Source organism: Eurypyga helias, unplaced genomic scaffold (genome assembly GCF_000690775.1).
Source record: "Eurypyga helias isolate BGI_N326 unplaced genomic scaffold, ASM69077v1 scaffold2869, whole genome shotgun sequence".
In the NCBI taxonomy this organism is placed as follows: domain Eukaryota; kingdom Metazoa; phylum Chordata; class Aves; order Eurypygiformes; family Eurypygidae; genus Eurypyga; species Eurypyga helias.
The window spans coordinates 51,855-68,478 of record NW_010272534.1 but is presented as its reverse complement, the minus strand read 5'-3'; the positions used below and the strand labels follow the sequence as shown (position 1 = coordinate 68,478).

Sequence of the window (16,624 nt, the reverse complement as noted above, 5' to 3'; positions counted from 1 at the left end):
CAGCTAAAAACTACAATAAACACACATCAGGTTTGCCTCGGTGCACTACTTTTTCCGTATTTGGTAAATTATTTCAACTACTAACTGTAATACAGTTGTTAAAAATAATGACATGGACATTTCATCGTTCCTGTTAAGCATTTATAAACCATATTTCACTGTTAAATACGTTTTGCTATGATTTATAAACCTGCCCTGTGCTTGTTGATGACTGAATTCTGGCTGAGCAGTGACAGGGTGGAACACAGCACGAAGCAAGGGATAAGTTCCTCTCAGCACACCCGTGACGGGCGCCTCTGAGAAGCGCGGTGCCTGCTTGTGCGAGCACCGCTGAATGAAAAGGGAAAGCCACGCTCCGTGTTTTACACGGCTGCGTAAAGCTAAGGGACAAACAGCAGGGGCTACCACATTTGCCACCTCACAGTGCTTGGGGCCGCACGCTAGAAACTGAACGTATTCCTTTACGGAATTTTCATGGCAGTTCTTTGCTTCCTGAAAGTCATCATAGCAAAACCTAAAGACATCCTTATCATTAAATAGATATACCAAGTCATTTTCAGCCCAGACACCGATGGTAAAAACCTCCCCAAGAGCTGGCTTGTGCTACATGCTGATGTGCCAGGATTGGGATAAGCTTGTGAACGTGGCCGTGTTCGTACCAACCCTGTTCCGCTGCCCCAGCATGAGGGAGGGGAGGGCTGTACCCTTCATTTTCATTAGATACGTGTTAAAGAAAGAGCTTTCCTCGTGTCCTCTAAATGTGCTGGTGAGGCAAAACAATGGAAATAAAGATTTCTCCGCACGGGCAAGTGACGATGCTCTAAATTGGGAATGTAAAGCATCACCTTTACTCTGTACAAAATTTTCCTACAGACACTGTTGGTATAAAAGCAGCATCTCATTTATTTAAGTCACTTGAATGTGTCCAAAATCAACAGTAGCAGGTGGTAGAAAACCAAATGCTGTCACTTGCCCAAGCTGTAAAACACAATTACACAGCAAAGACATGGGAGGACAGCGCCATATGGTTTTTAAAAAATGATTAAACCCAGCATATACTGTTTTCAACTGCACTGAGAATAAATATGCTAAAACAAGTGTCGGAGGTGGGGACGTTTTATAAAAGCCTTGCAAATCTGGGCCCACATGATCTTCTACCATGGGGAGAGCAACGCTATGTCCTTCCAATGTCAGTCCTACAAGAACATGGAGGAAGAGTCTGAAAGCCAGCTCTGAGCTTTTCTTTTCTACCACGAAGCAAAAGGTGTGTCTGAAAAATGACTCGGCATATCTCCATTTTCACACTACAAAAGTATATACATTCATTTGCATGCAAAGTTATTATTTTGGAGTTAAGGGGCTAACCTGAGGGACCTGGGAGTGGGGGTCAGAATTCACCAAGGTCATCATTAGAACAAGGGGGAAAAACATCAACATTGTTAGAAATATCAACGGGTAACATATTCAACTAAACCTTTCTTTTGAGATTTAGCTCAATATTCCTTTACATACAGTATGCAAAACACCAAACTATTATTATTCATAGCAGTGAAAATAGATGCGGAGAAACAGCCATGTTGCGTTGCCCTGGAAATTGGCTTAATTTTATAATCAATTACTAAACCTGTCCCAACACCATCTATCAAGGTTTGTTTTAGGGACAACTCAACTGAAGCCAGAGAGCTACATCATGTTTGACTTCATCACTTTTAGTAATCGTAGAATATACCCAGCAGTCAGCAACAACGAGTATATGCATACAGCTGCTGGTTTTATTTATGTCCCCAGGAGGAGGGTAATTTGACAGCCACACAGCTGCTTTTATGACTAACTGCCTTCTGTCCAAATGTTACAAAGTCAGCATTCCAACAATAGGCTGTGTTATCATTTCAAACAAAAGGCTGGAGTGCTGATGGTACCAGAACTGCAATAATAGTTTGGTTTATCCACATTAGTTCATGCCTAACTGAGCAAAACAAATGCTTCGCTTTACATGTTGCATGCAACAAAAATGGAAATAAGAGGAGGAAGGGGAGAAAGAGAGAGCGAACATGGCTGAGCAGAACCTCCCTGGTTGTCTCCCTCCTGCCAAAGCTCGTAAAGCTGCACAAAATGAGTTCCACCATCCCTCCACCTCCCAGCTGACGGGAGTCAGTGAGCACCTGATTATACAAAGAAGTGGGAGCAGGATGAGAGGCTTCATAAAACCACCAACGCTACAGCGGAGCAGAGAGCCTCCCTCGGTAGTTTATTATACATCAGGAGCTGCTTAGCAGGCCTGGGGGGTTTTAGAATTTGGAGCTGCCCTCTGTGTAAGAATCTCTTAAAAATGAAAGCCTATACTCTCATGGACCAACATCCAATGAGACATTCCCTGTGCCACAATTTTAATTGCTGTGCCACTCTACATACAGAAAACTACCTTTAGAAGATCCTGACACCTAGGATGTCTTAGGCCTTTATTTGGGCACACTTAAATTACAAAGCCCAAGTCCAGCACCCCATCATCTCTCACCCTTTCACTCCTTCTCCCACTCGCCCCAGCTGCACCTCTGCGGACAGTGAGCAGAGCTGGGAGTACTGGTCCCATACTCCTACCTGCCAGCGAGGGACCAGGTGGAAGAGGACAAGGCCACATGGAAAGCAGAAAGCAAATGAGGACTACCAACTTGCTGCAGGGGCGCTCCACTGGCTGGTTAGAGCCCCTGGGCACAGCAGGGAGTAAGTTTCTCCAGGAGAAAGGGGAAGGCATGCACTCCTCCTTCCACTAACCAAATAGGAAATCAGGAAGAAATTGTGACTGGCTGCAAATTATTAATCCACTGAGTCGTTCCACACCAGTCACATGAAAAGCAGGTTTAGCATACAACACAATGCAAGTATTTTCACCAGGACTAAAAGAAAACCTCGTTAGACTGGCAAACAACACCCCAGTTTTAAGGTGTTGCGTTAAAACCAAATGTTGTTTATAATGACTCATTTTTTCAATGCACGGTGAGGACAGCTGAGTTCGTAGCCTACTCTGCTCAGAATACAAAATCAACTTCTAACACATGCCAGGGAGTTGCTCAGCAATGTCAACTCAGTATAGTGGTTTTTTCATTCCCAGAATTAGTTGGTGCAGGAACAAGAAGCAAACATGGAATGGAAAGATGAACACGGCATGATGGTGCAGAGTCCGGGGGAGCCACATGACACAGTGGAGCGATGACTTAGGTTACATGACACGAAGGTGAAGAGGCAGCTATCCAATTTGATCATGCTGTGATGCTAGCGTGAATTTGATTGTCATGACTCTTAAAATGACGGGGTTTGTTACTTTTGGGTTTTTGTGCGCGATGACGTTTGCTGATCACGTGACAATACTGCAAAGGTATCAGATGTTGAGAAGTCGGCATCGTGCTCGCTAGATGATTACTGTGCCAGCATGCGGAGAATCTCCCGTTTATTAACGCCTTCCATTTTTGCTGCCAGGTATCAGAAATCAGGAGAAAATGAGGCTGGGTTTTTTTTTAGATACTGTTACTTTTGGCAACAAAATCCTCATTTTGCCCACAAACATGAAGACCTATGCCATGAGGCTGGAACTTATCCATCCAAATCAACTGAGAAATTTGACGGCCGATAACCTACCAGCAAAATGTGGAAGTACTGCAGATGTTGGTATGGATTATGCTCTTACCTGGCCTTCCTGGAACGCCCGGTGGGCCAGGGCTACCTTTAGGACCTTCCAGAGGTGGCCCTGGTAATCCTGGTGGACCTGGTGGACCCTGCAGACCAGGGAATCCCTGGAAACCTGGCTCTCCCTTCAGCCCTGGAAGTCCAGGAGGCCCCGGTGGGCCGGGTAACCCCAGTTCTCCTTTTTGCCCTGTAAAGCCAAACAGCCATCTTTATGAATACTGCTACAAATCGATGGGCATCAGTCAAATGTCAGTTTGCAGAGCCATTTCTCTCTCTTGCAGGAGGTGCAAGTCTGGTCCCAACTCACTTCATTTGTGCAGTGAGACAGTATAAAATTGGTCCAACATTCAGAAAAGAGTTAGGGCTCGTAATTGCTGCAGGAGAAGGTCCTACAGCTTCTGACATGTTAGAAGGTCTTACTAAGCCTCACTTCACTACTAAGTGATGCTGCCACTCATAAACATCCTCTGAGTTTGTAAGCCTACAAGCACTGCTTTCTGTGGAGAAATCCGTCAATATTAAGGCTTCATCATTTGTTGAGACGCTGCTGAAAGCTGAGACATACTTGCCAAATTCTCAAACGAGCTCGAGGCATTTGGGAGCTTGTAACGCTACTGGAACGTAACGTGACTCAGGGTGTGAAGTTGTTTGGAACATACAGCAAGCGGCTACATTTTCAAGGCAGCTTCACTTGTCACCTGCGTGTGAATGCTGTATTTACTGAGACAACTCAGCGCAGTTCCGCGCAATGCAGCAGACTATTTTCCTGTGTGGATTTATCTGGTCTGCATAATTGCTAATTTACAAAACTCAGTAGTGAGTAATGAGCGCCTTTATGACCGTGGTCAATTGAAAATGGTCTGCTGGCATTCATTTGTTGCAGAACATACAACATGCCCTTCTTTTTTTGGTGTATAGATGTATTTTACATTCAACCTTTATAAAAAGAACAACAGAGAAACTTGACCTGACAATCCTGGGAGTCCTGGAGGTCCTGGGCGCCCAAAACCTGGGAGACCTGAAAAAAATGCCAGATTCGGTTAATAACGAGCATTTAGCTTTTGAGTCTCCAGGAATAGGAATATGAGGCTGTGAATGATGAAAGTGCTGTTCATCTAGATCTCTGATTCCTTGAGACTAGCAGGATTCTGGTTCACTCTTCACCAAAGGTAGAGGCTTTGCTACAAAATGCATCTGTAACTTTTGTATTTCTATCCATTCACAAGATACTCTTTCAGATTTTGGAGTTAATCAGTTTGCATTTTTGTTTGGGGTTCATTACATTTGCACCGTTTACCCATTCTGTAACTGAGTTAAAGCAATACAGCGACCACGGCATGCAGGAACAGGCGGTGGTGTTCATGTCAGGTAATAAAAACCTAAGAGCTGATTGAATTCTTGTCCTGTGCTTCATCGGCAGCTTGACAGCGCCTTTGGGAACCACAGGAGCAGCTCTGAAGGTGTACGGGCAGTTACAGGAAAAACAGAGTAGGGAAAGCAGGACATCACCACGCAGAGTGAAGAGGAGAAAACAAGCAGGAACCTCACCTGGTTCGCCCTTCTGACCGGCTGGGCCAGGGATACCGTCTCGACCAGGCTGTCCCTTCTCCCCTGAGGGACCAGGAGGGCCGGGACGACCGATATCACCTAAAAGGGGGTTAGAACACATTAGTACAGCACAGCCTAACCTGCAGTAAAAAACAGAAAACCTGCTCCCCCCATCTGAATCTGAATGTGTGACAATGTGGTAACAAATTCACAAGGGTTCATCTCAATGGTATTTGGGGATCCATATACACATAGATGTATTTTCATGATGTTAAAAAGGGAAGAAGAAAGGAAGTGGCTTCACGTGTTACGCTTTCCTCAGAAGCAGCTGGGCTCTGCGGCACTGTTCACGCTCACCTACTGGCCCAGCTGGTCCAGGCAGGCCAGGATTACCTGGAGGCCCCTCGATACCTTTTGGTCCTGGAATTCCTGGTGTTCCTGTAAAGTACGGGCATTTCAATCAAATTAAGCACAAAACTGGCTTTTCAGCAGATCCTGAAATGCTATAATCTGAGATGCCCTGAGCAGCGAATGAGCTAGTTGTAGCAAGATACTGTACTTGTGCTCATTCTGCAGATTTACAGCTGATCAAGGGAGATGAATGCGAAAGCAAAGAACGTACAGAGACAAAACAGACTGGCACGACTGTCCTTACTGCTATGCTCAAGCCTCTGTGTTCTTAACTGTTGAGTGCCTGTGGCCAAGGACAGAGTGAGCCTGGCAGTCTGCTAGGAAATTACCATTTTAGAGACAGTTTTTTTGCTTGACAACAAATTGAAAGCATTATGAACTGTGATTGGATAGTCCTTCCCCAATCCTCTTTTCCTTTCCTGAAAAAGGATCTTAATAAAAATGGTCTTAGAATTTACACCAGACTCTCACTCCTACAGCATGAACTGAGTGGGAGGTAGGAAAAACTGTCGCCTTGCTGCAGTGTGTGTGTTCTGAACAGCTCCGAGCCTGCTCAAGGTTGTCTCAATACACCATTTTGACTGCTCAGTGTCTTTCAGGCATGACACGAAGCAGAGGTGAGAAACTGTCAGGTTCACGGCCAGGTTTTGTTCTCCCCTAAGCTTCCTGCTGCCATGACTACACTGCTATAAATTCCCTAACTTCCTACACTAAAGCAGCTCAAGCACGCTTGTACAACAGCCTTCATTGCTGCAAAGGCAGCACAAACACCTTCTGTCTTTAAACTGAGCATGAAAGAACTGACACATACCCGTAAACAATCTCTGTTCCTATTTTTTTAGAGGAGAGGGCAAAACCTAGTTTCATTGTGTTTCAGAATGAGATTTCTCTTTAGAACATATTTTTTGACAATAAATGCTATTAAAAACTCCCCAGTTTTCCTGGTGACAGTTCTTTATTGACCCATGACAGAAAAAGACGGAGCCAAACACAGGTATTTTGCGGGTCAGGGAAGGTGAGAGTCTGCCTGCCTGTGGAGAGCATCAGCTAACACAGCTGCTACATCCCCCAGAGCAGATGAACAGTTTCAGAAGGCACCCAAGCGATGCATTCACACACTCTGGCAGGGACAATTCCAGCAGCACCAAGCTTAGAAGCAGCAGGTTGCTAGGAACTCTGAAAGAAGCTGCAGCCCTCCACTGACTACCCACTGTGTTCAGATGTGTGTGCCAATACAAGCAAGAAGGAAAATAAAAAAGATCCTGTTCAGAATTACCTGGGAATCCAGGAAGGCCTGGTTCTCCTTTTGCACCTGGACTGCCTGGAAATCCAGGCAAACCAGGATTTCCAGCTATACCTTTACTGCCAGGACTACCTGGGTATCCAGGCAAACCAAGATCACCCTAGAAAACATGAAGCAGAAAGAAACCCAGTCTTTGTAAGATGGGTAAGCTGTATATTCCCAGTCTTAACGTCGTAAAAAGGTCACCATTATATTGTGGATGCCTCTTACATCCAGTTAAGGTTAAACATCTTACACAGAAAATTAATTCGAAAGACCAATTGTAAAGATTTTAAGTTTTCCCCTACAATTTTCTGTAGAGCATCACAGTTTTTCCTCAGAACTGGCCTGCATTAAAGAAAAAAGTGTTCTCTTTCAGAAGAGACGGAGGTTTTTACCCCATGATATTACAGAAGGAAAAAAGGAATCTGTGGAGCTTTAATCAGGCAATGTTTTTGCTAAATTAATGGCTGCTCAACATCAACTGTAAGGCATCCGTGAAGGCTGCTAGATATTCTGCTGGTCTCTGGGGCACTTTTTTGAGGGTGACAGAAAGGATGATGTAGGTAAATGTTAGAGCAAACGTTTTGTACAGACTTAAAAATTCTAGAGCACCAATGATGATGTATTAGCTCCTCAGTCATTTGTTCTTAAATGCATATTGTCTTTTTTTTTTTTGCATTAACTACATAATTAGACATGGGAACAACGATATTGATTGTATAAATCCCTACCAAATACCAAAATGTCAGCAGGTGTCCCAGTGCAGACTAGGCCACTAACAGAACCCAACTTGAAAGGTCTGATAAACGATCTTCTCCTTTAACCAGATTAAATTATGTATAAATATTTTCATATTTAAAATTAGAAATTTTTGCTCCCACCTCAAAAAAGAACAGACCACAGTCAATCCTGCTTCTTATTTACATATTTATATACATATTTATATTTATACAGAATATATATTCAATTGCAGTTAAAAAAAAAAAAAATCATAGAATCAAATTTCCTGATGGAATTTTCTATTGATGAATTTTATCAATGTACCTTTGGCCCAGGGAGACCAGGAATACCGATGCTTGAAAGACCAGGGTCACCTTTCTCCCCTTTCAATCCAGGAAATCCTGCAGGTCCAGGCTGCCCTGGACGTCCTGCTATTCCCTGGCTGCCTTTAATCCCTGGGGGACCTGTCCAAAAGACAAAATACAAGTTTTATAAATATAAATAAACTTTCTGCAGTGGTTTCGAGAAATCCCTCAAATTACAGCAACCAAACTAAGAAAGGACTAAGAAAGTGGCTGGCTTTGAATACCTAATGGATTTTTATTTTTAGAACCAAACTAAAACAATTATCTAAAAGTCTCTCATGGCTTTTTGCATGAGGTTTCTAAGCTTTCTTTTTTCATTCCTAATTTAAACAAATCCAAATGTCTCGTTGTGGTATCTAGGCACAACTTAATGTTAGGATTATCCGAAACTGGAATTTTTATTTCAGCAGTCTTAACGGAATTCACTTTCTCCTTCCCCTTTAGCTTGTGTCTGATGTCTGTCTTCTGACAGCTGGGCTCACAGAATCATCTTTTTATGAATTTGCACAGAGTGGAGTCTGAGAAACCAGAAAATTATGATAGCTACAAAACCTAGATCATTCTGCTTCTACATCTATAAGCACTTTAAAATAATGTGTTTTTACAATATATTCGCATTTGCTGTTTCAGTGGGTATTTCCAATTCCTTATGTACAACTTCAACAAATATTTATGTAGGACTCCATGTAGTGCTCATCTGCATTGGCATTTAAACGTATTATTAGATCTGCACACAGGCAGATCCACCTCTGTACCATGTAAAAGGACAACGCTGGCCAAAACGAGGTAAAATACAAGCACAGAAACTCACCTGGAAGGCCCATCTCTCCCATGGCGCCTTTTAACCCTGGAGGTCCTGTTGGTCCTGGCTGCCCAGGAAGCCCCGTGTCTCCCTTGATGCCTAGGAAAGTCGTGGCTTTAGTTAATTAATGGCAATAATGAAAAGTTTCTGATATTCCTGTGTTTTCATATGAATATGTTTGTTATCTAATTACAATGGCAATGGATTTGGAGTTGCTTTAGGCCTCACACTGCTCCTACATGCTTTTTCACACCCGTTTGTAGTGATATGTTAAACATCTTCAGTCTGTTTGGAGCCCAGATTTGATCAGGGCAACTTCTTTGTTCTTTCATGTTCAGCCCGTGATTTAGTAACCGTCTGAAACAATTTAGTACCGGTGTGAGTTGGTCTCTCAGGGGTTGTTCTGCAAAACAAACACGTCTCTCATCTGCAGCAGGTATTCAGTAGCTTCTATTACGGAATTAAATGCGAACTACAATGCTCAAAACTAGTTTGAGTCCAGGACGGTTAAAGGAATTCCCCAAGCCCAACAAGGTATTTAGAGCAAGACCTACATTACACATAGTGAACAATGATTTGAGTTCAGATAAACTCTTTGAGCTGTAGGGAGAAGCAGTGCAAAGCATAATTCATTTTCTTGATCCCTGCGATTCTTTAGAGCAAAGCCATGACTTCCAGACAGCCTTTGCAATACACTCATTTGGCCATTTCAAAGCATGAGTATAATGACTAAGAATACAAGAAATAAGCGTATGCAATGGTCGAGTCCTGCAGATCCTGCAGTCATGCTGCTTGCTCAAGCAAGAGGCACTTTTCCAGTCATCCTAAAAGATACCCTAATCTTCAATGGGATCACCTCAAAACTGCCTTTGGGTCTGTAGAAGGAAAGAGCTCAAAGCATGCTGTCTGAATAATGACTTTAAATGTCCCAACACTGTACCCCGGCTTTACACTTCAATCCTTAAGCTTTGCTTAGAGATACCTGGATGAACATCCCAATCCCATGCAATAAAAATGCACGCAAGTTTTTCACACATCAAAACTGTCCCCTTTGTGGCCTTGTGCACTTACCTGGCAGTCCTGGCACACCCGGTGGGCCACTAATGCCTGGTGGGCCTGGGTCACCTGGGAGACCTTGGTAACCTTTCTGTCCTGATAAACCAGGAATACCTCAAAGGAAAAAAAACCACCAACCATTTTATTATTACTATTATTACTACTGTATGTTTTCTTTTACCTTAAGAGATCAGATGTAGCCACAGGTGAATAAAAATCCAAATAAGGATTTTTCTTCAGTAAATATAATTCCCTCTCGTTTAGCAAAGACAAGTATCACAGAACACAAAATATTGCTTCTGGAAAGTTTAAAATTACTACAGAACAGGAACAATAGAAGTAAGTAGAGGAAAAAGTAACTTTATGACTAATGCCAATATACTTAAATTCAGAAGGGACTGTCTTTTTGTATGAGCTTCCCAAGCAGAAACACACAGGCAGCTGACATTTAGCTCAGGGGAGGGTTCGCTTACAGAGCTACCCAAAGGGAGAACCTGGAGGTGATGCACGAGCAGATGACCTGTGCAACTCCATCCTATGAGACAAAGGCCCAAGGGCCTTCAAGACAGGAGGAGTGCAGCCAGCACAGCAGCCATGACAACCGCCTCTCCTCATGCTCGGGAGTAACACCTCAAGACTGAACCGCAGTCCTGCCGAAAGCACCTTAGTGCTACTGCAGCATCGCCATATGCCACGTCACAGTTAACGAGCAAGGACATTGCAAACTGCCCACACAGAGTAACTTGGTCACAGCACCACTTAAAGCCTAAAGTAAGAGCTCCTTAAGCCACCTCTACGTTTGGAGTTAATTTTTTTCTGTAAGAAAGAATGAACTGTAAAGGATTCAGCTCTGTACCTGGAACACCTGGCTCGCCTTTTTCTCCTTTTGCTCCTAGCTGTTTTGGATCAAGTTTTCCTGGTGGACCTGGCAGCCCTGCTTCACCTTTGATACCTTTCTGTCCTACCGGTCCAGGAGGCCCTGGCGGACCCAGCAATCCAGCATTACCTACAGCGGGTAGAGACAACCAAAGGGAAAATGATACCATCCTTGAGGTAGGCTTTAGGTTTGTAATGCTTATTCTTACGTAGGGAGTCCATGAAGTTGGAATTCACTACATTATCAGTCAGTTTATGCAGAGTTCTCCACAGCATCTTGGATGAGCCCTGGAAAAAAGCCAGGTGAGCAGACTACACAGGGTCTGTGCTGCAGGCTGTCAGCTCTGGCCAGCCCGGCTCTGAGGAAGCAGCGGTCTATGACCCACACCGAGAGCGCTCCCAGAGCCCCACCACACTCTGCCACGAGCCCACAGCTACAGTGGCTGTGGGTTCACAGCCTCCTTGTTCTGCAGAGAGGAGTGGGTTTTTCTACTTCAAACCCTTTCAAAATTCATCTCCAACAAGAGGGTTGGGAAAATGCAGATAGACTAGTTTCTTTGTGATACCTACAGAGGTGATTTCTGGATGCCTCTGTAACCCAAAGCTACTGATTTTCTTCTTTCTGCTGCTTAAAGCAGACTTTACAACATACTTCAGAAACATTGCCCTGATCCAGTGCCATCATTGCAAAGGTAATGACTTAAAAATAGCTGACATTTCATGACCTCAATTAAAAACAAGAGTGACTGAATGCTATGGCAAACTGCAAAGTGACTCTGAGCATCAGCACTGTCAAGATAACCTAAGCAGACCCCAGGAATGAAGATACAGACGTCAGTGTTACAAAGCCTCTTTCCACACAGGGCACAGAAAACAGCATCCTGTGTTCTCTTCAGGGGCGGATAAAACAAACCTTACCTTTCAAGCCAGGCAGGCCATTTCTTCCTGGAGTTCCTGGAGGGCCTGGAGGACCAGGAGCTCCCATGACGCCCATCTCACCTTTGGCACCTACATGTATTGAAGTACCATTGTCATTCTGAGCAAAACCTCACAAGCCAGCAGGATCTTTTACTTCCCTGCAGCTCCATGGTACTTATAACGTGCACGTAAAGCCTGTTCTAAGGGAATTACAAGCACTCAGTTCTTGTATAGATCTAAATTGGATAAAGTGACACTTGAAAATTGCGGCAAATTTGGTAGAAAGCCTATTGATACCTCCAATAAGTTTGGTTCACTGGTTTGAAACATAAATACGTTCAACAAGTTCCCTTGTTTGAAAGCGAAATTGAATTCACTGAAAGCCAAAAAGACAATTAGGTGTAGACTACTTTAAGAACCTTTTGTATCACCCCTCTATCCGAAGACAGATTCTCAAAATTCACTTTTGAGATTTCTACTCCAGAGGGCAAAACAGACTGCCTTGCCTTAACTGAATAGCCTAACACATGAAAAAGGAAACGAATATTGACAACTATGTGTTGAATCCAATTGAGAGCACTTGCAATTATTTCCTTTAAACAAGTTCTATTTCTCAACCGTGGCAGTGACTAGAAAAATAAACACGAAATAAATTAGACAAGTGTCACAACGACGATGATCAGTCACGTTTGAAACTTAGGAAACAGGATAACGTGGAAAACATTTGAATCAAGTTACAGGGAAGAGTGGAGAGGTGACAAGGATTTTAATGCAACAAATTTTGTTATAACTGGTTTTAAAAAGTATGGGATGTAACGGTTAACTGTATCCAACTTTAAACGGATAGGATAAACATGGAAGCTCGTTAAGTTGGCATGCCCAAGCACAAAGAGAATCCACCTGTAACTACAGTTTGGTCTTTATCCACAGGTAGAAAATGTGAACTTACCTGGAAATCCAGGTATTCCATCCCGGCCAGGTGGTCCAGGTGAACCCTGAGGCCCTGGGATCCCAGGGGGTCCTGGATACCCTGGGGCTCCTCGGTCACCCGGAGGGCCAGGAACGTCGAAGCCGGGAGGACCTGGATCCCCTTTCTCCCCTGGAATGCCCTGCAACCCTAGACAATGTTGTTAAGATACAATGTTTCAGCAAAACATAAAGGCAAGGCTGAGATCTGGGTGTAGTACTGCAGGAATACCTAAGTTTTACCTGCAGTGCATTTCTAGCACTGGTGAAAAGCCATTGACTTTTTAATGGCTTCCAGGTGGTAAAAGGCCATGTTCTCCAGAAGAGAAGCATTATGGAATTTTACCATTCAAAAAAAAAAAATCTCAAAAGGGAAACAACTCTCCAAGAACCCTTTCAGCCTGATTAACAAAACAAAACCCCCAAGACTGATTAGACTGATTGCTATTTTATCATTAAGCATTAAGATTCTTACAGGCATAGTTCCATTAATGATTCCATTTTACTGCATTCTAAGATACTATCAGCTGAATATTTTTGAAGGATAGCAAAATTCTGCATTGCATTACATTTCCCTGAATGAAAAATACGAATTGTTAAAATATGCTTAAGACTGTTTAACGCTAATGATACCAAGCTGGAGGCAGTGCTGAAGCAAGCAGACAGCTTGTTTCCCTCCAGCGCGCTCTGTCAGCGAAGACGCTCACTCTGGAAATGTAGCTGACAAAAAAGTTTAATTCTTAAATCTGAAGTTAAGAAAAGGCTTTGGTAAAGAAACCACAGTACCTGGGGAACCTGAGGTTCAAAAGCCAACGAGTTAGAGCTCATCAGGAAGTTGAGACAGGTAGCAGTAAGGAGTTGTAATAGTCGTTAAGTTAGGAAACAAAATAAAGCACATACAGATTAGAACAAAGAAAAAAACCTGAAGTTACTGAAAACAGATCTAAGTACAAGGAATACAACACCAATGCAGTTAAGAGAAACCAGACTGCAAGGAAACTTGGAGGTCTTTTTCACAGTGCAGCCACCACCGAAACAAGAAGCTCCATGAGATATTTTCAAATATTGATGGTACATTTTAGCAATAAAATTGGTTTTGCCTCTCTCCTTTGTCTAGTATTCTCTTTGCTACTGGGGGAACAAGCGTTTTCTGAACTGCTTCTTACACAGAACTGTCATTACTGAGCACTGGGCTTGGATGCCTTCTGAACACCAGAGCACACCCAACTGTTCTTGTTGCTCCACATCTCATTCTGGGAAATCCCTTCAAACAGGGATTTTCACAAGATGCTGCCGCTTTAAAACACAAAATCCCTCGAAATAATTATCCTCCCCATGCTTTTAGTTCTATAATGCAAATTATATAATGCAGATTCCCATTGTTAGACCTGCAGAGATAGTATAGTGCATGTTACGTGCCCTGACAGAGCCTGCTGAGATCACGACAACCCCACGCCAGAACCTCACAACTGACTACACGGCAGGATTACTCTAACTCTGTCATGGTGACCCCGCTGCCGGCTGTAGGAACAAGTCCAGGAGCAATGTCAGGGTGTGTTCTTTGCACGCTAAAAGGCAGATCAAGTTTTCCTGACAGCACAGGCTGTAGATTTCCTTGTATTTAATGAGAAGCATGCTCCCCTCTGACAGCAGCTTATCGCTGCATTAAGCTGCGGTGTCGTGTGCCTGCAACTGCTCACGTTGCAGAGAAAAAACTGCACCAGAGGATGGAGAGGGATTGCACGTGCTCCATGCTTAAGGGGTCTCCATCAGCAAGTGGGAAAAAAACCAAGATAAAATAATATATAACTCAGTACTAGGAAAAACTCCATGTCTGCAATGGTAAAGATACTTTTGAAAATAGAAATCAGTTCTAATTGAATTTCTGGTTCTCAAAAATGTAACCATGTCATAATTAGAACAAGATAGGCAACACAATACATTCTAAAGTAACTCATTACATATTCAAAAAAAGGACGTTGAGTCGCTGCAAACTATCTGAATAACTGGTGATGCAGAGAAGGGAAATTCTGAACAGGGAAATCCGTTCAAGAATTTTGAAAATTACCTGAAAAACAGAGCCCCAGAAACCTTGCCCTAATGTTGCGTAAAGGGAGAGAATCAAAACAGCTTAGTAAAACAAACAAGGGATGGGAGATGGGAATGTAAGGTGTTCTGCACAGAAGAGAGAAGCAGCAGTGCCAAGGGAAACAGCAAGGATGTGGGACCCTCAGCCACGCGCTAGATTCCAGAGCCACCATGCAGTTAGTAGCCCAAAGGATTAGTCAGTACAGACACAAGAGTGAAAACGTAAGCATCTCAAATCCACCAACTCTAGTAATAATTAAGCATTTGTCAAAATTGGTATTTTGCAGAATAAATCAGTGATCACATGAAGTCAAATTCTGGCTAACACCAGAAGAGATGGCAAGAAGGCAAAAAGAGCATGCACTGGATGAAATATTCACCCCAATACTAACACATCCCATCCCAAACACACACCTGGGTTGCCTTCTGTTTCACTTCAGCCTCAAGTGCAACCACAGCCTCCCGAGGGGGCAGTAAGCCAGGCAGAGGACCCACCTGCTGCGCACATTGCCCAGACCCCTTCTCCCCCCAGCTCTTCACACTGGCACATCCAAGGCTTGCCGGCGCAGGGACCGCGCATGCCTTTCCCAATGGGAAACTTGTGAGACAGTATGCTTAAACATGACCCACCCCTGATGTGCGTGAATGTAACTCAGACTCCATGGACCCACTTACTCACGTGCTGGCCTGCCTTCAGAGGTTAAGCACTTTGCTAACCTCAGCTCACGGTTCGTAAAGATCTGAGTACGACCAACCAATCTGTGGCCCGTGGTCTTACAGCTGGCCACGAATTTTTCAGCATGCATTGCGAACAGTGCCAATCCCAGTGCTGGCATACAAATTCATCACAAACATGCAGTGTCAACAGTCATTCAGGCATAGCAAGAACCAGAGTTGTGACGTGTTTCAGCAGCAGGCATGCGCATGTCCACGGAGAACGTTCTCCCTGTGGTGGCTGCCACGCATTTGCGACAGGGGGAGTTGATGCACAGCAAGGCCATTCACTGGGTGAAGGGGAAAAGGAACTTCCCTGAACAAACTTGGTGGACAAAACGACGTGCATGCATGAACATGCACCCTCTGTGCACAGAGATGGAACGAGTTCACATCCTTCACCAGTCATTTTATCAAAAGATAATAAAACTCCCTGCAGAGACATATTCCTAATTATCACTGTCCTTAGATTCTACTTTGTCAATCCATTTTAAACCTATCAGGACTCATAAAACTCGTCGGTTTTGCGGAAAAAGGCATGTGAGGAAATTGGGAACCCCAGAACTCAGAGCTTTCTGGAAGAGGAATTCTAGAGCTCTTTTCCAGGTGCTTGTGACAAGATGGATGTGCACGAGCTCTTTCACTGACAGGCTCTTGTTAAAACAGGATCACATGCCTGGAGAACATTTTCTCCTCTACAAAATAATGAACCAGCTAGTTTGTAATACTTATGCTTTCTTTGTTTCCACATTAACTGAGGTAAACTGTGCTTCAGCTTCCATTCAAACAAATAAAAAAGGTGTCTGAAACCTGAATTACACCCTTGATTTTGCACTCACTGTTTAAGTACTGGGAGCACAAATCGCATTGTATAGGGTACTGAGTTTGTCTGCTTTTTTCCCCAAATCAGAAAATAATTCTCTAGATAACAACATTAAAACGTTATTTAAAAATACCTCTCACCTGGTGAATTTAGAATACAGTTTGGTAAGCTAGAAAACTGCTGTGGAATTTAAGAACCATCTTGCTATTTGAAAGCAACTTAATGACAGCACAGTATAAGCAGCTAAAGGCAGATTTCCTCCTCGTCTGTGTCCCCAAAACCTCTGCACTGGCATTGTGCTCCTTTCTGTCTTGCCCTAAAGAGTATTGCGACAAACCCCTTCACAGAGATTTTGTCACCGTCTGTGCACA

The 16,624-nt window shown here is 43.5% G+C and overlaps 1 protein-coding gene across 1 annotated transcript in view; it reads right to left on the bottom strand.

Moving 5' to 3' along the window:
- Window positions 1-3,682: 3,682 nt before the first annotated feature.
- The window catches only part of COL4A5 (collagen, type IV, alpha 5), a gene marked incomplete at both ends in the record, with an annotated part of 33,231 nt that continues 20,289 nt past the window's right edge, over window positions 3,683-16,624 (bottom strand). Inside the window, 11 exons of the mRNA XM_010159139.1 lie at window positions 3,683-3,868; window positions 4,649-4,699; window positions 5,230-5,328; window positions 5,587-5,667; window positions 6,917-7,043; window positions 7,970-8,109; window positions 8,822-8,911; window positions 9,884-9,982; window positions 10,725-10,874; window positions 11,663-11,752; window positions 12,612-12,779. Coding sequence (XP_010157441.1) covers window positions 3,683-3,868; window positions 4,649-4,699; window positions 5,230-5,328; window positions 5,587-5,667; window positions 6,917-7,043; window positions 7,970-8,109; window positions 8,822-8,911; window positions 9,884-9,982; window positions 10,725-10,874; window positions 11,663-11,752; window positions 12,612-12,779 — 1,281 coding nt within the window. The remainder of the gene's footprint in view (window positions 3,869-4,648; window positions 4,700-5,229; window positions 5,329-5,586; window positions 5,668-6,916; window positions 7,044-7,969; window positions 8,110-8,821; window positions 8,912-9,883; window positions 9,983-10,724; window positions 10,875-11,662; window positions 11,753-12,611; window positions 12,780-16,624) is intronic.